Raw genomic sequence first — 21871 nt, 5'->3', positions numbered from 1 at the left:
CGGCGAGGGAGCGCCCGCGACACCGCACATCCGTCAACCTCATCGCGCTGCGGCTGCGGGGACCAGCCGGGCCGGGAGGGGGCCGGGGTGTGTGTGTGTGTGTGTGTGTGTGTGCGTGCACACACGTACGTATGGAAGTACACACACACACACACCCCCCCATGCGTCCTTTTAACCGTGCCCAGTTCAATGCCTAAAACCCTTTTAAAAAGCCGCTTGGCGCTGGGGAAGCTGCAGCCAGCACTGTAGCAAGGTCATGGTTAAGAAGCGGGGTGTGTGCGTGTGTGTGCATGTATGTGTGTGTGCACACAGGAGTGTGTCTGTGCGAGTATATGTGTGTATGTTTGCATGCTTGCATGCTTGTTTGTGCACACATACACTACGTGTGTGTGTGTGTGTGTGTGTGCGCACCTGCTTATTCATGTGTGTGCATGCTCATGTGTGTGTGTGCGTGTCCATGCCTGCTTGCTCACGTGTGCATGTGCACATACTTGCATGCGTGTTTGTGTGCGCGCATGCTTGCGTGTGTTGCCACCCAGCTCACGTGTGTGCATGCTCATGTGTGTGCATGAGTTCCTGCCTGCTTATGTGTGTGCTTGCGTGTATGTCTGTGTGTGTCTGCCTGTTCGTGTGTGTGTGTGTATGTGTGTGAGAGAGTGTGTGTTCCTGCCAGCTTACGTGTGTGCGTGTGTGCATGTGTACAGAGGCCACCGAGCAGGCCAGGGCCTGGGTGGGCTGGGGCTGGGGGGTCGCCACTGTGCCCCTCCCGCGCTCTGCCCTTGGACCAGCCCGCCCTGCTGCGGCATGTCATCCGTGTCACGAGTCTGGCAGCTCTCGGCGGTCCTGAGCTGTGGCGTAGGAGGGGCCCAGCCCCGCGCCCCTGCTCCGGGGTGGGGGAGCTCAGCCCCTGGAGCACAGCCCCCGCGTGGGGGGTTGTGGGGGGGCAGGCTCTGTGAAGACGTTCCCAGGGGAGAACGGCGCTGGCATCGGTGCCACGGCCGGGCAGCGCCCCTGCTCCTTCTCTGCCCCGAGACCCGGGGCCACGCCGGTGCCCTGGCCCCCGCCCGCTTGGCCTAGGGTCTCCAAGCCTGGATACCACAGCACGAGAGCCCGGTGGGGAAACTGAGGCATGCATAGGCCTGGGGGGCTGCATGGGGGCTCAGGAGTGGCCCCTGGGAGCCCCCAGCCCTCGCTGTGTGGAAGAAGGGATTGCCCGGGGCCCTGCCATGCCCCCTCCGCTGTGCCCGGTCTGCTGGGTGCCCCCCGGCCCGGGTGCTGCCTGGCGCAGGGCGGGCGAGACCCTTCCCCGGGCGCAGGGCAGGGCTGAGGGGCCCCATCCCGCTCCGCCGCCATCCTCCCCGCTGCAGGAGCCGGCTTTTCAGGGCCCCGGCTGCTGCCAGGACCCACGCCAAGGGCTGGCACGGCCTCACGGCTGCTCCGTCTCGGGGCTGGGGGCCGCACGGGGCCGCCAGGAGCCCCACGAGGGCAGAGACGCCTGAGCTTGCACGTTGCTCCAGCAGAGAGATGCCCTCCTGCTTCAGTTAGCCTAGAAGGTGCAACTCACACCCAGGGCTCTGGGTCAGAAGAGCCGGGACCCAAAGGGGAGGCGGCACGAGGCCTCTCGCTACGTCCGTGCCTCGACGCCGGTGCCCCGACGGCCCATAAATCGAAAGCCAACTCGCGCCCATCGCCAGCTCCGCTCCGGGCGGGGGCGGGCAGCGTGGCCCCCGGCCCGGCCTTCCCGGCGGCGCGCTAACGAGACCCCCAGCTCCCCCGGCCCCCGCCTGCCCTCGCCAGCGAGACGGGGAGCGCGGGAAGTCCCCAGACGGGCCGCGTAAACGCTTGTTCTTTGTAAATGAAGAACATAATTAACATTAAATTAAGGTAATACAAATGAAGACAGCCCCGCGCCTGACAGGATGAGCGTTTGGGGAGCCCGCCCGGAGAAGTGATTCATATTTTTAATTTACTGTAGAAATCGGAGCGCGGGCCGGGCGGGGGAAGGGGCCGTCTCCGCGCTGGGGCGGGTGGGGGAAGTTTTCCCACTGTTGTGCTGCTCTGCTCGAAGCACACAAGAACCATTAAAGTCAACTGCCCATATAATGGGACATCTCCTACACGACTTGGCTCCGAGAGGCAGCTTGCCGGAGCCATAAATCCTCGCGGTGCCATCTGCCGGCACGCAACCCCGGCCCTGCCGGGTACTTGGGAGCTGGGTGGAGAAACTGAGGCACGCGCGGGCCTGGCGGCTGCAGGCCAACGATTGCCAAGCTCTTAGGTGTTCCCAGTGCAACCAGTCCCTTCAGCACTGGCCAGTTGTGGGAGAGGCTGAGCAGAAAGGCTGAGGCCCAGGCTGGGCCCCCGCTGCAGAGGAAGGCAAACCCCCCCAGTGCAACCAGTCTGAGCAGGGGGAAATCCCCTCCTGCCCCAGTGCAGTGCTGGTCTGAGCCCGAGCGCGGGGCAAGACCCCCCAGGCAGGCCCCGGCGGGGTTGGTGCCGGCAGGAGCATTGGCACAGCCCAGCCCCATCCCAGCGCCTCTGGGGGAGGCTGCGATCACCCCGCACCGGTGCCCGTCCCCTCTCCTTGACTCCCCCGGCGCTGGAGGCCCCCTGCCCCGACATGTCCCCCACTAGCAGCGAAGTGTTTCCTGATCTCCGTCCAAACCTACTTTGCTGCAAGTTCAAGCCGTGGCTCCGCGTCCTCCGTCTGCAGCGAGGACGGGGCTTTCCCTCTGCTCTCTGGCAGCCCGGCCGGTCGGCGCACTGCTCTCGGGTCCCCTCTTCAGCGCCTTTTCCGCCAGCCGGACGTGCCCGGCTCGTCTGGCCTCTCGCCTTCCGAGCCCTCGATCATCCCCCTCGCTGCCTCTCCATCCTCGCCAACGTCTCCACGTCCTTTTTCTGGAGCCCAGGACCGCACCGGGCCGCAGAGGAGCCTGACCAGTGCCGGGCAGAGAGGTGCCATCACCTCCCGTGTCGTGCCCCGATGCTTGCATCGACACAACCAAAACCATGTTGCACCAGCTGCATCCTCGTGCAGGGCTGCGATTCCCCGGCATGCTCCCAGCTCCTTCCCCGCGGTGCGGCCGTCCCGCCAGGCATCACCTCTCGTATATCTCGTGTTTTCCGGGTTCGCCCCGAGACGCAGCAGCTTGCATTTGTCAGCAGTGCGCTTCGTGCTGCTGGCTCCGGCCCGGCTGCCCCATGTGTCCAGCTCCGTCTGGGTGGCACCAGCATCCTCCAGCAGGTTCGCGTCCTGCCCCGTCTCATGTCGTCTGCAGACTCACGCCAGAAGCTTTCTGTGCCGGCGTCCAAGTCATGGCTGCACGCGCTGAACAGCCCCCGGCCCAGGGCAGAGCCCGGTGGACCCCACTCCAGACCTGCCGTTCTGGCGCGGGTCCATCTCCGCTTGCAGCCCCTTGTCCGCCCACCTCCTAGCAACTCTCTCCAGCCCACTTTTCTCCCGTTCGTTGAAGGAAAAGGACCACGCGGGACCTTGCCAGAAGCCTTGCGGGTGTCCACGGCATCCCCGTCGTCCGCCCCAGCAGCTGCTTCGTCAAAGGAGATCAGTTGGTTTGCCACGATTTGTTCGCAGTAAATCCACGTGGCCGGTTGTGACCTGCCTCTCCTCATCCTGAGCGCGTGCTGCAGGACCTACCTTCCCGGGGCTGGCGGGCTGCATGTCCCTGGGTCCTTCCCATTGCCTTTCTTAGGCTCTTTTCCAGGCCTCTGGCACCTTGCCCATCTCCCACGACCTGACACACACCAGTGCCAAGGGCTCGGAGAGGAAGGCAACCGCCCCAGTGCAAACCAGTCTGAGCAGGAGGGAAATCCCTTCCTGCCCCAGTGCAGTGTGGGCACAGGGGCAAGACCCTCCGGCCAGGACCCTGCGGGGTTGGTGCCAGCAGGAGCTTTGGCACAGTCCGTCCCCATCCCCATCCCCTCTGGGGGAGGATTAAACCCCCCGACGTGCTGCAACTTCGAACTATCATTCGGTGACGCCCCATCCTGGGCTCTGCCCCGAGGGCCCCAGGCCAGACCCAGCAGGAGGAGGGAAGCTGGGCACTGCCCGGTCCAAAACCTGACCCTGGCATCAAGCAGGGAAGCGCCACGGCCCGAGTCGAAGGTGCTTCAAGGTCTCGTCGACGGGCTCCCACGCGGGCCTGGACGTTTCACGACTGAGTTGAGCCCAGCAAAGCTCCCCCTCGCAGCTCACGGCTCCCAGTGCAGGACGGGGCGGCCGGCGTCTGTGGGTTTGCCAGGGGTGGTTTGGACTGGGACGAGGGCCCGGGGGACCCCCGCGGGTCCCTGACTCTGGTGCAAGGCAGCTCCAGGGGTCACGTCCAGCCCCGTCCGCTGCTTGGGAGAGGGTCAGCAAACCGAGTCCCCCCTGAGACACCCCACCCAAACCTGCCCCACGAACACAGCGGGACCGGCGGTCAGGGGTGTGCTTGCGCCCCCCTTTCAGACTGGATCGCACCCCAGGACCTTCTCGCAAGCCTCGACGGAGGTAAGGATTCGGGTCCTTCCCCTGGGAGCTCAGAGGCACGTCCCGAACCCGTCTTCCCTCTGCTTTCCCTGCTGTCCCAGCGGCCGGGGACCTCCCGAGCTGCTCCGGGGTCACGGGCAGGGGGGCCCCCTCTCCCAAACTGCCTCCTTAGTGTCTCGTCCGTGGCGAGGGCCGGCACGAGCTGCCCGGGCCGGGACCCTGCACCTCGCTGCCCCCGGGCACGAGTCTGCAGCAGCTCTGGTTGGCTGCTCTCCCCTCGGAGGCGGGGCAGCAGGGAAGGCAGCCAATCAGGCCTCTAGGTGGGTAGGGATGCCCGTCTTGAAACTCCCCGATATATCCCAGGGACGTACGGGATGCAGCTGCCTCTGGGGTGGACGCAACATTTAGGAGGCCAGGGCTACTTGGGGCCGGACCCAGGTCCCAAGCTGGGAGCGTGGATCTGTTGCTGGGGCAGACCTGGGAAGAGGTCTTGGAGGAGATGGGCGCCCAGGAGAGGCACCGTGCACCGGTGTCCCTCTCCGCAGGACCCGTCACCCTCCCCTTGCCCTACCTCCGGCTGGGAAACCCCCTGGCCTGCTGCCTGCCAGGGGCACTGGAGGGGCGGGGCGGCCGGACGATGCCTGCGGGACGTGCGGGGCCGAGGGTCCATCGGGGACCCACTCACGCACCCCGGGTGCCAAGGCCAGGCACTAATCGAAGGCTAAAGCATGCCTTGGGGGTCTCCCATCCTCCTCCCCACCGGGCCCAACTTGGCAAGCGAGAAGGAAGCTGACAAGGACACGTCCCCCCAGCCCTGGGCCCGGGCCGGGGGCTGCCCCAGGACACGGGGTCGGTGCCCCCGGCGCGGCGCCAGCCCGGAGAAACAAGGGAATAAATAACAGCGCGCGGCAAAGAGGCCTGAACGGATGCCGCCGTTCGCCGGGAAACGAGAGACGAGTGTAATTTAGGTTTTGATATTATGAAAGTCGCGCTGCTCTAAAACAGCAGGGCACTCAGTGCCTCATTAATAAAGGATAAACTTGGAGTCTATTTACAATGCACTTTTTGGGGTTATTTACACTCCATTATACATACGTAATGCTGCACATATTTACCGCTCGGCTCCGCGGCGCCGGGGAGAGAGGCCGCGGCTGCCGCCGGCTCCCCTTCTCGCCGCGCCGAGGACAGGCCGTGCCGGGGGCGCTGGGGGAGCCGGGGGCAGGACCCAGCCTCCGGGATAAACCGCTCCCAGGGTTTGTCACTGCAGTGAGGGGCGGCAGTGACTCGGACACACGACCAAAGCGGCCCCTTTGCACCCACGGGCATCCAGAGTCGTAGGATCACCGAGTCCCGGAGCCGCGGGGCAGGCAGGGAGCTGCGGGGTCACGTCCAGGCCTGAGGCAGGATCAACCCCTTCCAAACGAGCCCAGACAAACCCCGTGTCCAACAAGGCACAGTCGCCCCGACACAGCCCCTGGCATCGCCCCACCCTGCCCCCGGGATACAGCGGGGCCGCGGCCACCAACGTCCTGCTGCACCCGGGGGGTCACGGGCGCTGCAGAGAGCCCAGGCCGGAGGAAGGCAAAACCCCCCAGTGCAAACCAGTCTGAGCAGGGGGAAATCCCTTCCTGTCCCAGTGCAGCGTGGGGCTGAGCCTGAGCATGGGGGCAAACCCCCCAGCCAGGACCTGGCGGGGTTGGTGCAGCAGGAGCATTGGCACAGCCCAGCCCATCCCCAACACCCAGCGCCCCCGGCGCTCCCCCAACACATGAAGCAGAAAAGGGGGTGGGGGGCAACCAGCACAGCCCAGGGGCCTGGGACCCCCCGGCAGAGCACGGGCATCGCCGCGCCTGGATCGGATGGAGAGCTCACAGCAGCCCTGGCTCTGCCGCGGCCCCCCCGCTCTAGCAGTGCGGCGTTTCGGGGGGCCCATCTACACCCGCAGCATGCGTCGCAAAGGCGGCATGACACGGAAAGCCCGTCCCGTGTGCTCCCCGGCCAGGAGGAAAGGGGCCGAGGGGCCGTGTCCCGGTGCAATGTGACCGCAGAAACACCCTTACCGTATTTCCTGTTATAACGCGCACCCATTTCCAGCAGCTGAATTGCAAGGGGGGCGGGGGGGGGTGTTATACAGTACATTGTGGACACCAACCTCTGCCCCATGGCAGCAACCCCTGGCGGGAGCTACCCCGGCTTCCCGGGAGGGGGCTGCACGCTGGAGCAGGGGGACGCGCCCCTGGAAGGCTGCCCGTGGCCTGCCCGCCCTGCATTGACCCCGGGGGAGGCCAGACTCCGCCAGCGCAGCCGTGTCGCATGCATGCTCCCACAGCTGGACGGAGCTGGAGGGTGGCGCCACTGCCCTGTAGCATCTGGGACAGGGACTGCACCAGTACGTGTCATAGACCCTACTCAGCTGGGAGCGATTCTCCTGCTGCAGGCTGGCGCGGGGGGAGAGGATTTGAACGCTGGGCCCTGGGTACCCTCCCAGGCAGGGGGCTCAGCCCAGAGCCGCCCTCAAGAAGTCACTCTGGAGCCAATCCAGGGCTGTGCAGAGGGGTGCCCAGCCTCCTCTCGTCAGTGCCAGACCCAATCTGGAGTGAATCTGGGACTGACTCAGAAGTGAACCCAGGCTGAATCCAGAGCGACTCTGGAGTGAATCCAGGACGGACTCTAAAGTGAGGCTAGAGTGAATCCAGGGCTTAATCTGGGGTGAATCTGGATTGACTCTGGACTGAATCTGGAGTGAATTCAGAGTGGAATCCATATGGACTCTAGAGTGAATCCAGGACTGAGTCTGGACTGACTCTGGAGTGAAATGGGCTGAATTTGGAGTGAATTTGGGATGGGCTCCCAAGTGAATTTGGGACTGAATCTGGGGCTGAATCCGACGTTAATCTGGATTAACTCTGGATTGAAGCCACAGCTGAATCCAGAGCAACTGTGGAGTGCGTCCAGACAGTCTCTGGGAGACCCCGGAGTGAATCCAGGACTGAGTCACCCTGGAGGGAATCCGGAGCGACTCCGGAGTGAGCCCCATGAAGCCCCAGAAGGGCAGGGTGCGTCACAGCCGCAGGGCTCCGAACCCGATAGGACCCTGCCCTTGCGGATGCGATGTGCGAGGACCCGATCCCTCTGGATCTGTTTGCCCCTGGCTGGCGACCGCCCGCGATGCCGGAGCCCCATGCTGGAGGCTCCGGCTGCCCCTGGCAGACGTGCCAGTGCAGCCAGGGACCCTCTTCCCTGGGGCCCGGGCAGGAGGAGCCCCTGGTGTTGGGCATTGCTGGTGGCTGGCCGTACTGGGAGAAGAACCCAGGAGTGCTGCATCCTGGCACCCTGAAGGGCCCCCATGTCTAACGGCTCAGCTCTTAGGGGGATGCCGATGCCCTGGGGGTGCTGCGCCTAAGCCCCAAACCAGAGCAGAGCCACCCCCACCCCTGCCCCCTTCTGAACCCACACACGGGCACAGCCTCCTCTAGCCACATCCTTTATTACGTGCCCTGGTGCAGATGTACCCACCATGCCCTGTCCTGCCCTAGCCCTGCCCCCCACCTGGCACCCCAGGAAGTCCTGCCCCTTTTCAGGTGGGCCTGGCAGCAGCACTAGCCAACCAGCACCTCCCATCAGGAGTGATGTCACTGCCTCTGGAGGCGGGGCTTGCTGCAGTTACACTATAAGAGGGGTGGGGGCCGGTGGGTTGGAGCTGCCGTGAGCTGGGGCCTGGGGCCATCCGTATGAACCCCTGGAGGACTGTGTAGCACCAACACTCAGGGGGTGTTAATTTGGAGGAGAGGGAGTCACCTCCCCCCAGTCCCAGGCCCTTGCTGGGAGTCCCCAGATCCGCCAGGTGCAGTGGAGCTGGGGCAGCTGGATGGAGCCGACCCCATTCCCCAGGGCTGGAGAGGAAGAAGGAGATGGCGGCTGGGAGGTGCCCCAGGGAGGGCTGTGGAACAGGGTCTGAGCCCCGGGGCTTCCCAGCCCTCCCACCCTCAAGAGGCCTGGGGGTGCAGGCAGCAGTGGCAGCAGCAGCACCTGGCTGGGGTAGCTGGCAGGGAAGTCAGGCCTGGCTGGATCCCGAGTCCTCGAGGGAGCTGCTTTCAAGGGCGCCGTAGCCATGGAGCTTGCTCATGTGGACGAGGTCAGGGGTGCGGGCCAGGAAGGCGCAACGCGAGGCGAAGATGTGGCTGATCTCCACGAAGGTCTTGTTCTTGGTCTCGGGGATGACGGCGTGGACGTAGAGGGCCACCAGCAGGCAGACGCCGCAGAACACCAGGTAGCAGAAGGCGCCGGCCGACATCTGGGCAGCAGAGGGGACAGTGTCCGGGCTGCAGACACGATGGCCCCCCTTGTGCAGCGCAGACCCCCACCAGCTTCCCGGGCATCCCCACTGGCTGTCCCCAACCCCACATCCACCCCAGCCTAGGGTGGGGGAGCATAGACACTTGCTATGCCAGACCCGGGGCCTCGAACTGCCCTGGGTGTGTGGCTGCAGGGGCTATGGGGTGGGGGATGGGTCCTGCCCCCTCATAAGGCACACCCCAATTTCCAGCTGCTTAATCTGGGGGGGGGGAAGTGTGTGCTGTATGCTAGAAAATACAGTTTATTGGCCTTGCCAGTCCCCTACAACCCTAGAGCCCCGTGGGCTTCGGGCTGCCAGGCTAAGCCAGCCCCAGCTCCGGGTGCAGGTGAGGCCAGTTGTGGGGAGACTCCATCTTCCAGCCCCCTGGATCTGCTTCCATGCCCCCCATGATGTGGGAGAGAAAGAGATAGCATCTACCCTGTTATAGCATTATGCCCCTGCCCTGGGGAGCAGCTCCCCCTCCTGGACCCATCTCACAGCCAGGCAAACTGAGGCTTAGATATTCGCCAACTTGTTCAAGGCCATGCAGGGCAGACTGGCAGTGCTGAGCCCAGATCTCCTTCGCCCTGTCCTCAGCCACCCTCAGCAGGGGCCGCTGAGTTTTTCAAACACCCCCAAGCCTTTCCATGTTATCTCTACTCTGCACAGGTGAGACCGCAGCTGGAGGACCGCGTCCAGCTCTGGGCACCGCACTTCAACAAGGACACGGGCAAGCTTGAGAGCGTCCAGAGAAGAGCCACCCGTATGATCAGTCTTACACGGCAAGACAAGGGAGGACAGGCGGAGGGATCTGGGGCTCTTCAGCCTGAGGAAGGTACGGCCGAGAGGGGACCTCATAGCAGCTTACCGTTATACTAGGGGAGTGCATCGAGGGCTCGGTGAGCAACTGTGCACCAGGGGGGAAACCAGGAGTAATGGTCACAAACTCCTGGAAGACTGCTTCAGGCTCAACATCAGGAAAAACTTCTTCACAGTCACTGTCCAGACTGGAATAAGCTCCCTCCAGAGGTGGTGCAATCGCCTACCCTGGAAATCTGTAAGAGGAGACTGGACGGGCACCTCGCTGGGGTCCCTGACCCCAGTCGTCTTTCCTGCCTAGTGCAGGGGGCTGGACCTGATGATCTTCCAGGTCCCTTCCAGCCCTGGCAGTCTATGAATCTATGAAAAACTTTCTTATGAGGAAGGTAGTAAAACCCTGGACCAGGTTCCCCAGAGCGGTGGTGCAGTCTCCATCCTTGGAGGTGTTTAAGACTCGGCTAGACAAAGCCTTGGCTGGGATGATGCAGTTGGGGCCGGTCCTGCTTGGAGCAGGGGTTGGACTAGATGTGACCTCCTGACGTCCCGTCCAGCCCCAATTTGCTGTGATTTCTGATTCTAGACCCCATCTCCTCTCTCAGGTCTGTTGGCTGCAGGCCCTGACCGATCCTTGTACCCACACAGCCCCCGGGCCCCAACCCCTCTCCTTCTCCCCACTTCCCCAGCCCTGAGCCTGCCCCGTCCTTACCTGCAGGAAGGGGAAGACGAAGCCGACGGTGAAGTTGGAGAGCCAGTTGAGGGAGCCACCCACAATGTAGGCGGCCGGCCGGTGTGACTGCTTGAAGAGCTCTGCGGTCATCAGGAAGGGGACGCCAGCTGTGGGGTGGCACGGGCAGGTTGAGCATGGGCCGCTCGCTGGGACCCAGCACCCAATGGGTCCAGTGTTCGGGGGCTGGATGCATGATGGTGGGGGAAGGGGGGGTGCAACCAGGCCCCACCTGCTCCTACGACCCTGCTCCCTGGCTGTGCTACATCTCCCATCATGCACCACACTGCCCCTCTACAAGCCATGCATCCTGGGAGTCTTCATTGTGGCACATCATGGGATAGAGAGGTCAAAGAAAGACTTTTAAAGCGTTCGGAAATTGTGCTCGCGCAAACAGACACACGGTTGCAGCGCATGAAAGGGCAAAAACCGTGGCGTGTACATATGCCCCATGGGCACATGACTCAGCCAGGACATGTTTCCCAGCAGGCCCCTGGGCAGCCTCTCCGGGCTCAGATGTCCTAGGTGTTGGGGGCTGGGTCTTCCCAAGACCCCCCCGCGCCCCATGGCAGCTGCTCCTTGGGGCGGGAGAGCATCTAATAAAGATGCTTCGCGCCCAGAACCAAGCTCCAGGTGCAGAGCAGACAAGGGCTTGGCGGCCAGCGCTGCGCAGCCCGGCCCGGCCCGCGTGCAGGGAGCGGCGTGTTCGGGTTTCAAAGTCCGATTCATCATTGTTTGTGAACAATGAGCCATTCAAGCCCTAATTAAAGATGTAATTACTGCAAATAAATTCCAGGCCGGGGATGAGTTATAGACCTGTCGGTCGCCCTGGCGCAGGCATCAGCGAGGGAACCCGTTCGGGGCCGTGTCTACGTGGGCAGAGTGTGCGAGGCCCCGGCAGGCTTGGAACCAGGTGGGGAGGATCACGCTGGCTCCATGCGTGTGTGGTAGGAGTAGGGGGACGTGGGTGCAGGCAGGGGTCTTGGGCTGCATCCCAGCCCCCCTGGGTCCCACCCCAAGGCACCGCCTCCCACCCTGGCTCACTGGACCGGACTCTGGTCCAGCGGTCCAAAGCTCTGCAGGGGCCGGGAAGGACCAGAGGGAATGAGAGACATGCTGCCAGTGCCCCTTGCTCCCGACCCGCACCCCCTTACCCCCCGTGCCCCTCACTCCCGACCCACAGCCCCCACCGTCCTGCCTCACGGGCCTGGTACCCACCGGGTCCGATGCAGAAGCCGGCGATGATGCCAACGACGCAGGCCACGCTGATGTAGCGCATCCAGGGCACGGCAGTCTGGGGCAGGAGGGAGACGTGTTTAGATCCTAGAGCAGGGTCCTACCTCAGTTTCCCTACAGGGACCCCAGCGACAAATTACTCCAGGTTTAGAGAGACAGGCCTCGCACATCTGGGATACACGACTCCACTACCAGGGAGCAATACAAAGCCCCGAAACTTTTTGGCTGACACCCGTCTATAGCAGCCCAACCCCCCCACTACGTTTCATTCAGCACGTCCTGCTCCAGCCCGTTTCCCAGGCCCCAGCATTGGCTGGATCGCCCCTTTAACTGCTGTGTCTTCAGGCAACCCTGAATCTTGTCTGCCCTCAAAACCGAGGCTCCGGATGGAGCAGTGGCTGGAGCAGGGGACCTGGGGGATCAGGACTTCCAGCTCTGGGAAGGCAGGGGGAGCAGTGGCTGGAGCAGGGAGACCCACACTCCCGGATGATGGGTCCATTAATAGCAATTCCCTGGAAACCCCACAACTGGGGGCTTGGGGGGGGGTGAACGTGGCCCTGCTGGCGTGGGGGGTGGTCCTGGGGTAGGAGCGGGGCCAGGCCGGGGGGGCCGCACCCACCTGGAGCACCAGGGAGATGGTGATGCCCAGGGAGCAGATGCCCATGAAGCAGAAGCCGACGATGATGAGGGGCCGACGGCCCAGGCGCTCGATGGTGAAGCACTGTGGGGAGGGGGCAGGGGTTAGGAGAGCCCCCCTTATCCCAGACACTGCTGCCCCCCCAGTCCTGAGTGGCAGCGCAATCAGCCAATGGAATAGGGGACAGGAGCATGACAACATCAGATTCCTTCCTCATTGGCTGGTCCGAGCACCTGAGGGCGGGATGCTTACCTGGTCCTAGGGCTCCTGGGCTCTTGCCCCCAAATGTGGCCGGAGGGGGGGAGTGGGGGCTAGCGGTTAGCTCAGGCCGACGGCTCCTGGGGTTTCTGCCCCAGCTCCGGGAGGGAGGAAGGAAGGATGGGCTAGTGGTTAGAGCAGGGGGGCAAAAGTGGGCTACCCAGGACGCCTGGTTTGCTCTGGGGGGACAGACGGTGTAGTGGTTACAGCACGGGGCGCTGGCAGAGCCAGGACCCCTGGGTTTTAGAGCCCAGCTGTGCAAGGGAAGACGAGCTAGTGGTTAGAGCGGGGGGGCCAGGACAGCTGGGCTGCGAGAAGGGAGGGCGGGGGGCGAGGGGCTAGCGCCAGACGCCTGCGTCCTTTTCGGGTTCAGGAGAGCAGGCTTGTGGCCGGGGAAGGGGCCAGACTCCTGAGATCTCCCCCCCGCTGCCGGCAGGGGACCGAGGGACCCCGTTCCCATCCGTCTCCCCGCCAGGGACCAGTCCCCCCAGTCCCAGCGCGGCGGCCCCCTGCGCTGGGGGGCTGGGAAGGGGCTGGGCGCCAGCGGGAGCAGGAGGGGGACTGACAGCAGAACAAATGCTTGTAATTTTATAACCCATCTCGGCACGTCCGTCGGGGGCCGTTAGCGCCGGCGCGGCGCAGCTCTCCCTGACGCAGCACGGAGGAGGCGTGCGGTGCGGGGGAGCCGCGGCTGGTGGCTGGGCCCCTTGCCCGCTGCCCCGGCTAGGCCCTGTGTGGGCACGGCCAACCCAGACCTCGCTAGGGGTCAAACCCAGTGGCTCCGGCCAGGCCTGGGCAGGACCGGGCCGTAACTCGGTGCCCGCTCTCTGACTAAGTGGGGCTGATTGATGGGGAAGAGGGGGCTCGGAGACTACCCCGGGGCTATGCCTGCCTCCGAGCTACGGACTTGGGCCCTGTCTCTCTCCGCGAGCCAGGGAAGGAAGCCAGGAGTCCTGACCCTCCCGGGATCTGGGGCTACCACCTCCATGTGGAAACCCCAGCCGCCCCCAGTGCTGTTCCCACAGCCCCCTTGCCCGGCCGCCCACCCCGCCGGGCTGCGGGACCCGGGGACAGGAGGGGGACAAGAGACACTCACTCCGATGAGGCCGGCGATGACCTCGATGGCGCCGGTGGCCACGGTGGTGTAGGGGATCTCGGGCGCCGGGATGCCGGCGTTCTCGAAGATGGTGTTGGTGTAGAACCAGATCTGCCGAGGGGGAGGAGATGGCCTGAGCCGGGGCGGCGGGTAGGGGAGAGACCCTCTCCTTCCCTGCCCGGTCTGGGGGGCATTGGCAGGACAGCCCCTAGTCCTGGGGAGCAGAGAACTGAAATGTCCCGGGAGGACAGAGGTGGCCCTAAGTGGCCGGCACATCTGGACTTTCAGGGTCTGAGTATTTTGAATGTTGTCGGCTCTGGGACGGGGGGTCCCCGTGGCTGCTGAGGGGTGTCCCTGCTCCCCAAGGGCCCGGTGGGCCGTCCCCCCTTCCTCTCCCTCGGCTTTTGTATTCGCAGAGTCCCCGAGGAGCGGGGCTGGCAGGGATCAGCCCTGTCCCAACCAGCCCAGACACACCCGGGAGCACCCCGACGTGCAGATTTCTCTCTGCTTCGTGCACGTCTCTCTGTGAGGACGTGGTAGGATCAGAAAAGGTGCAGAGAAGAAACGATCAGGGCCCCGGGGCGGGTGCCAGACCAGGAGACTGAAAAGGCCGGGGATCTTCAGGGCGGAAAGGAGAAAGAGCCGTGCTGCGTGGGTCTGCGCCCCGCTGGGGGAGGCTGTGGAGGGCACACGGGAGGCCAGACCCCGGCGGGTCCCATGAGACCCCTGAGGGGGGAGAGGACAGAGGTAAGGCCATGAAGGCTGTGGACCGAGCGACCAGCGACCGGCTCCCCGAGTCCCAGAAGACTAGACCTAGGTGACGTGAGGAGGTGACACATTTAAAACTAAGAGGAAGGACTCGTTTAGGCAACACGTCGTTAGCGGGTGGGACTCCTCGCCGCAGGAGGTGGCAGAGAGCAGAGCCGGGTCAGCAAGGGGTGGATAAACTCAAGGAGGATCCATTTATCGATGGCTGGCGAGCAGGACAGTTGGAGACGTTTCCTCTGGCATTGCTAGACCAATAGCGGTGGGTGCCGGGGGGTATCGAATAAGGGACAGATCACACTAGAGAGATCCGGGTTGTCTCTCCCCTTACAGCATCCCCCTAGGCCGCTGTGGGAGACAGGAAACCGAGCTCCATCCATCCCCACTCCGGTGAGTCTGCCCGGTCCAGCCATGCCCTGCCCTGCCCTGCCGCCCACGAGGCCGGGGTACTCACGGCATCGATGCCAGAGAGCTGCATGCCCACGTTGATGACGACGACGGAGAGGACCTGCCAGCGCACGGTGCGGTCCTGCAGCAGCTGCCGCACGGACACCGTCTGCACCGAGGACAGCGACTGCTGCTCTTCCCGCATCTCCTCCACCACCTCCCGCACGTCCTGCTTCCCCAGGAACCAGCGCAGCGCTGTGGGGCACAGGGCGGTGCTCAGCGACCTGCCCCTGCCACCGTCCCCCCAATGGAGCCATGGTCAAGGCCCTTTGCCCACCCGCACCAGCCCGTTATGAGCCAGGGTCTGTGAGCCTGGGCTAGGCTGCCTGTGGGTTGCCCTCAGCCCCTGGTAGCCTGGATGCAGGGGGCGTGGGGGTCCAGCAGGCTAGGATGGGTGACCCGGGCTCACCCTGGGTGGCGCTGCGGACGTCGTTCTTCTCGATCAGCAGGTAGCGGGGGCTCTCGGGGAACCAGCGCAGCAGCAGGAGCTGCAGGGCGGCCGGGATGGCCACCACGGACAGGAACAGCGGCCAGTGCCCGTCCTGGATGGAGGAGCCGGGACACGGGGTGCTCAGGGCACGGATGGGGGGCTGGATGAACCACCCCCAGCCTCTGTGCCCTGGAGCAAGGCACCCATGGGTGACCCAGAGAGATGCACCCCCCAACCCCTTCCACCTCCTTGGCGTCCCTGGGTGGGCACTGAGGAGGCGCTGGAGCCGTACTGACCTCCCCCAGCAGCTCGGGCAGGCCCAGGAGCTGGGCGGAGAAGACGCCGAGGCAGATGAAGATGCTGGGCACCAGGCCCAGGAAGCCACGCAGGTTCTTGGGGGCGATTTCTCCCAGGTACATGGGCACCACGCTGAGGCAGACTCCTGCGGGCAGCGACCAGCCGAGGGTGCAGCGAGGGTGCAGCACCCCACAGCCCTTGCTCCCCCCTGCCCCATGCCCAGCTCCCCACCCTACGTCGACCCCACCTGTCCTACCCGAGTGGATGCCCGTGATGAAGCGGCCGGTGATGATCATCTCGGGCGAGGCCAGGGCACGGCTAAAGCCCATGAGGGCGCTGGCCAGGAAGACAAGCAGCGTGCTCCGAACCAGGGTCCCGTTCCTGCCGGGGCCGCAGGGAGCAAGTCACCCCGGTGTGGCCCTGAGCCCCGAGGCCACAGCGGTCCCGAGTCACTTGGTCCGTCTCCTCCCCCCGCCCCCGGCCCAGGCTGTACCTGCCGTATCGGGTCACCAGCACCCCCACGGGCAGGGACCCCACCAGCCCCCCCAGCGCAAAGACGGAGACGGTCAGCGAGTACATGAGGGTGAGGAGCCCGGGGCTCAGGCCCTGCCCGTAGCGCTTGGTCCAGGTGATGTTGTAGAAAGCCTTGATGTGCTGCAAGGGGAGAGACGGCGGCAGGTGGGAGCGGGCGGGGGCTGGCCCGGATCAGGTCTCTGCGGCGGGCCCGACTGCTGAGCTGCAAGCCCTGGGCCTAAGGGCTGCCCTGTGCGGGGTCGGACCCAGGTCTGTCCTGCCCAGATTCATTAGTCCTGGTTCGGGGGGGGCTGCCTGCCTCAGTTTCCCTCCCTGCGGGACCTGGATTCTGGGTCATCTCCTGCTCCCTGGGTGGCTCCGGCTCCGGCACCCCCAGAGGTGGCTGCATTCCCAGCTGCACCGACACAGCCGGGGACCCCCCAGGGATGCAGATCCCCTCCCAGGACAGACAGAGCATCCCCCCACGCCCCGGTGCTTACCACGGCCGGCGAGTTGACCACGGCCAGGTTGTAGCCATAGAGCATGGAGGAGCCGAAGGAGGCCAGCAGGGTGACGGAGAGCAGGGGGAACGTGAGGGGCTGGGGAGACAGCGGCAGGGCATCAGCGGCGAGTGAAACGAGTTGGCCAGGCCTCGGCCGCGGCCCCGCAGGGCACAGGGCTCGGTCCAGCCAGGTTACTTCCAGAGCCGGAGGAGCCGAGATCTGCCTGCGCATCTGGGCCTCGACTTGCCCCGTCTGTGAAATGGGCTCGTCTGCTCGCTCCCAAACCTCTGGGCGATAAAGCCCGTCTGTCCCTGTCCTGTCTCAGCCCCCCTCCCCGAAACACGCTCCCCTCCCAGCGCCCTGAGCTGGACCATCGAGTGGACGGGGGGGGCTCTGGGGCTCAGCAGTGATGGGGGTGAAACCAGCCGGGAGAGCAGCTGGGGGTGAAGCCTCCTGGGCCCCTTTTCGGGTCACACTGTTCCCTGTGGAAACTCTTCAAGACCAAAAAATAGGAATCATTGGGCCGGGGGGTCCAGAAACCCTCTAAAAGGCCTCCAGCCTCTCCTGGCTCAGAGGCGGGGGGAAGCCAGGTGTCTGGGCTCCCGGCCCCCACGTCCCCCCTGGGGCCTGGGACAGAGCCTGGGACCCACAAACACCTGCTCGAGGCCAGCCGGTAAAAAAATCAAATCAAATCAAATCAAATCAAATCAAAGAATAAATCAAATCAACTAGAATAAAATAAGTTAATAAATAAAATAAGAAATAGAACAAAATACGATAACAAATACAATAATCAATCAATCAAATCAAATAAGATGATAAAATATTGAAAAATAAAATGTAATAAAATAACCAAAACAAGATAAATAAATAGAATAAATAGAATAAAATAAGATTACAAATAAAAAAATAAAGAGAATCGAATAGAATAAATAATAAAGAATAAATACAATACAAATAATCAATAAAATCAAAATAAATCAAGTAAAAAATAAAGAATAAAATAATAAAATAAAATAAAGAAATTAAAATAAAAAACAAACTAAAATACGACAAAACAGACAATAAACAAAGTTAAAAATAAAATATAAGATAAAATAAAATAAAAACGTAGAATAACTAAAACATGAAGGAAAGCAAGATAATAAAGAAAATGAAATAAAATAATAAATTAAATGAAATAAAACAAATTGAAGATAACGCCAATAAATAAAACAGAACAAGATGACACATAAAAATAAATGAAATGAAAAATAAATAAAGTGCAATAAAATCGATAAATAAAACAACGTAAAGAGGAAACGGGATGAGAAACGAAAACGTGTAAAAACAGAAATAAAAGAAAGAAATGAACAAAATAGCGAACAACAAGCCGGGGCGGTCGGGGATCCCCCCAGGGGCTGTTCCCCCCCAGACCCAGCCGCCCCGGCGGGTGGGTGCATTTTGGGGCCATGCGCAATGCCCCTGGCAGCAGAGCCAGGCCCGGGGGGCGGTGGGCTCCTCAGCCAGGCCGGGCGCACGGGGGCAGGGAGGGGGGCTGCCCCCAGCACCTCACCCTCCTTGGTGGTCCTTCAGGGCCCTTGAAAGGTGCAGTTCCCCGCGCCGGGGCCTGGCAGAGCCCCCCAAGTCCCTCGCATGGCCAGGCCTGGCCCCAAGGTGCTGGCAAACACCAGGCCTGGTTGGGGATGGCACGCCCCCCACGACGGTCTCACAGAGGTGCCGTGGTGGGAGCTGGGCCAGGATGGGTACCTACAGGCTTGGTTGCCCAAACGATTGGGGGTGGGTGAGCCCATTTCACAGATGGGGTAAGTCGAGGCCCTGGAGAGGCGATGCCGGGGGGCACTGGCCTGGCTTGACACCCCCCTGCCAGCCTGCCCCAGAGATGGGAACCTGAGGCTGGCTTGGCCCCCAGGCCTGTCCCCTCCCGGTCTCGCTCCCCGGGGCTGGGGGAGGCTGAACGGGTCCTCACGGCCCCCCAAGGGGAGAGGGGAAGTGGCTGCTCCCCACACAGCCGGGGGGGGGGGGGGTGGTGGTCAGGGGACGGCTTCGGGACTGCAGCAAGCCGGGGGGAGAGCACAGGAGCCCCCGCACGACACGACGGCCCTCCCGGGGTGAATGAACTCAGGCGTCCGGGGTCTCAGCCTCCTGCTCCGACCCACCGGCCCCACTCTCCGCTTGCTGGGATTGACCCCAGGTGTCCAGGGGTGGGGGGCTCCCCTCCTCCTCCAACGCCCCCAGCCCTGGGACCGAACCCAGGTGTCCGGGCGGCCCCTGGCCCAGGCGGCCGTGGCCTGTGGCCTGGCGAGGCCCCAATCCCCCTAATCCGGGCAGGAATGCGGAGCCCACTCACCCCCGTGATGTTGCGGTGGGGGGCAGGCGGGGGGGCCGGCGGTGGGTCCATGGCAGCCCCTTGTGCCGGGGCCAAGGCCGGAGGGACGAGGCGTCATCGAGGCCTCGGGGACGGCGCTGGGGGCTGCTCCCCCTGCCCCCCCGGCCGGCAGTCACATGTCGGGAGCGTGACCGGCTTCGCCTCTCCAGCTCCGGCCCCATTGCCGTTAACTCTGTGCCTGCTGGAGGCTGCTGATGTGGGGGGTCCCAGGGGCTGGGGGGGCACGGCTGGGGGCTCACACAGCCCCCCTTGGCCCCAACTCCCCCCACTGAGGCAGGAAGCGTCAGGGGGTTGGAGGGGATGAAGCCTGCCAGGGAGGGTCTCAGTGGTACCGGGGCCTAAGTGACGTGACTGAGGCCGTGCGGGGAGGCAGTGGCAGCCAGGGCAGGGCAAGCCTGTCCCCAGATGCTCCCAGTGGTCCCGGCTCGTGTCCAGCAACTGGTGCGTGAGACCGCAGGGGATCTGCTGCAAGGACGGGGCCAAGGGGCCTGGCAGAGCCGCAGCAGGGCTTGCACCCCCAGAGTGAAGGGACCGGGTGCTGCCAGGTTGCCCCAGGGCTGGCCGGTCTCCCTCCCACGCCTGCCCTGGGTGGGCAGGGGGCTGCGGGCTGGGAGTGAGGGGCACCGGCAGGGCTGGGGTGGGGCGGGGGGCAGCAGAGGGCTGCGGGTCGGGAGTGAGGGGCACCAGTAGGGCAGACGGGGCATGGGGTTGCAGGTTGGGAGTGAGGGGTGGGAGGCAGGGGGCTGCGGGTCAGCAGTGAGGGGCACCGGCAGGGCTGTCAACTCCCACCCCCAGCCGCAAGCAGATGGGGCGCTGGCTGGAACCGCAGGACGGGGCACCCGGACACCTGGGTCCTACCTGCCGCTCCGCCATGCTGAGCCTCCACTTACCTTAGCTGGATCGTGGCTCCCGCACCCCTTTGATGGCTCCGCGGGGCCCATCGTCTGCAAGCTGCAGGCGCCTCGAGCCAGGGCCCACGGATTTCAGCTGTGACCAGGGCTGGTCGCCTGTCCCTGGCTTCTGGATCCGGCCTCGGGCATCTCTGCCGTGCCCCAGCCTGGCCCAGGACAGCCGGGTGGGGAGAGCGGAGGGCGCGGATGCAGTGGCAGGAGGGGCCGGGCCCTTCCCCACCCCTGGATGCGGCCACTTCTGGGGTGGAGCAGGAACTGGGGCGGCCCTACCCCGCACAGGGGCTGGGCAAGCCAGGCCGAGGGCATGTGCTTGGGACACTAATTAGCAGCACTAATTGGGGATGCATCGAGATCTCAGCCCCCCTCAGCCACCTCGTGCCCAGTGGCCTTGGGGGAAGTTGCTGCTACATCCGTGCAGGGCCTCAGCTGCCGGCGCAGGCCGGAGTCAGGCCCATGTGGATGTACGGCCCCTGAGGCCTCGTGCGGCTCCACGAGGGCGAGCAGGTGGGCGAGGAGATGCCGTGTGTGTGCATGTGTGTGTAAGCAGGGATTGTAACACAAGAGACTGAAGTACAAGATGGCCAGGAGTTGGCCCCAGTGTGTGCATGTGTGCACACACATGTGCACATGTATGTGGGGTGGGGGGAGGTAACAGGATGCTAAACTACAAGATTGCCATGGGTTGATGCCAGGGAGTGTGTGCACACGTGCATGTGTGCATGCTGTGTGTGTATAAGCAGGGAGGGTAACATGGGAGGCTGGACTACAGGATGGTCAGTAGCTGGCCCGAGAGTGAGTGTGTGTGCGCGCGCGCACGTGTGCATAAAATACAGGAGGCTGAACGACATGCTTGCTGTGGGTCGGCTCCAGAGAGCATGTTTATCTGTGTATGTTTGCACGTTGTGTATGTGTGGGTGTGCAAGCAGGGAGGGTACAAAAGGAGGCCAGACTACCTGCCCTGCCCAAGTTAGTGTGCGTGCGTGTGCAAGCAGGGACTGTAACACAGGAGGCTGCATTTCAGAATTGCCATGGGTTGGCCACAGTGTGCGTGCACAAGTTGTGCGTGTATGCGTGCATACTGTGCGTGTAACCAGAGGCTGCAGTGCAGGAGCCGGCCCCAGGGGAAAGGACGGGCTGGAGCCTGTGCCCGTGCCCCAGGCAGAAAGGAAGGGGTGGGGAGATGGGCCCAGCCTTTGAGGCCCAGCTCCTGAACCCAGTGCCTCGGGCAGGGCCCGGCTCCGGGTGCAACGTCTCTCGCACACGCACAGCTGGACCCGTGCAAGACACTGCCACGAGCCCTTGTTTCTAGCTTTGTTCCTGGACCATCCGAGCAGCAGCCACCCACTGCGTCGGATGAGACAGAAGTGGGGCCGGCGGGGAGCTGCAGGGTCACATCCAGTCCCATCCAAACCAGCCCAGACAAACCCCGCGTGCAATCTTGGAGCTGCTCGGCAGTCACCCGGCACAGCCCCAGGCATCGCCCCCACCCCTGCCCCCGGGATACGGGGGGCCGCGGGCACCAACATCCTGCTGCTACCAAAGGTCACGGGCGCTGCAGAGGGAGGCAAACCCCCAGTGCAAACCAGTCTGAGCAGGGGAGAAATCCCCTCCTGCCCCAGTGCAGCGTGGGGTGAGCCTGAGCGCGGGGGCAAGACCCTCCACCAGGACCCTGCGGGGTTGGTGCCAGCAGATGAAAGAGCAGGTTGTGTGTAGAGGGGCCCCACAAAGAGTTAAATAAAGCTGCAGATATAAAACCAACAGCCGGAGTCGGGGGCTGCCGGGAAGCCGCTCCCAGCGCTACAGAAAAGCACCAGCCTCAACGATTTCCAAGCCCCCGCTGGTGCCAAGAACGGAGCCAGCAGCGAGAGCGATGGCAAGAGCCTCGGGGCCGGCTCGTTTTCTGCCCACCCCAGGAGCTTCGAATCAGAGGGGGCTGCCCCGTAAAACGGAGAGAGAGACCCGGCGCCCAGCCAGGAGAGGGGCACGTTATATAGGGACGGGTGCCGGCTGCGGCCTGGTCCCAG

The 21871-nt window shown here is 63.8% G+C and overlaps 1 protein-coding gene across 2 annotated transcripts; it reads right to left on the bottom strand.

Annotated features, from left to right (window-relative positions):
* Positions 1-5444: 5444 nt before the first annotated feature.
* On the bottom strand, positions 5445-20177 carry LOC102568971 (solute carrier family 2, facilitated glucose transporter member 9). Of its 2 annotated transcripts, none has more exons than XM_059730228.1 (12): positions 19827-20177; positions 16545-16643; positions 16025-16185; positions 15788-15912; positions 15531-15676; positions 15214-15346; positions 14812-14999; positions 13593-13703; positions 12221-12322; positions 11584-11659; positions 10348-10475; positions 5445-8780 (listed from the first exon to the last, which is right to left on the bottom strand). In XM_059730228.1, the coding sequence occupies exons 1-12, from the start codon at positions 19875-19877 to the stop codon at positions 8541-8543; spliced, it is 1560 nt and encodes a 519-aa protein (XP_059586211.1). In that variant the 5' UTR covers positions 19878-20177; the 3' UTR covers positions 5445-8540. The 2 variants fall into 2 exon arrangements, with proteins under 2 accessions (XP_059586211.1, XP_059586212.1); XM_059730229.1 differs by lacking the exon at positions 19827-20177 and adding an exon at positions 18898-19217.
* Between the last annotated feature and the right edge of the window lie 1694 nt (positions 20178-21871).

This window comes from Alligator mississippiensis, chromosome 6, assembly GCF_030867095.1.
Source record: "Alligator mississippiensis isolate rAllMis1 chromosome 6, rAllMis1, whole genome shotgun sequence".
NCBI lineage: Eukaryota > Metazoa > Chordata > Crocodylia > Alligatoridae > Alligator > Alligator mississippiensis.
Note: the sequence above shows the minus strand (reverse complement) of the source record. Positions and strands in the feature narration are given on the sequence as shown.

Excerpts from the sequence above, each read along its gene's own strand:
- LOC102568971 (XM_059730228.1), bottom strand. The coding sequence starts at position 19,877 with ATGGGCCCCGCGGAGCCATCAAAGGGGTGCGGGAGCCACGATCCAGCT. Across the intron at positions 15,347-15,530 it reads TGCCCGAGCTGCTGGGGGAG|GACGGGCACTGGCCGCTGTT; the intron begins GTCAGTACGGCT and ends TCCTCCATCCAG. Across the intron at positions 10,476-11,583 it reads CGGCTTCTGCATCGGACCCG|CTGGCGTCCCCTTCCTGATG; the intron begins GTGGGTACCAGG and ends GCCACCCCACAG.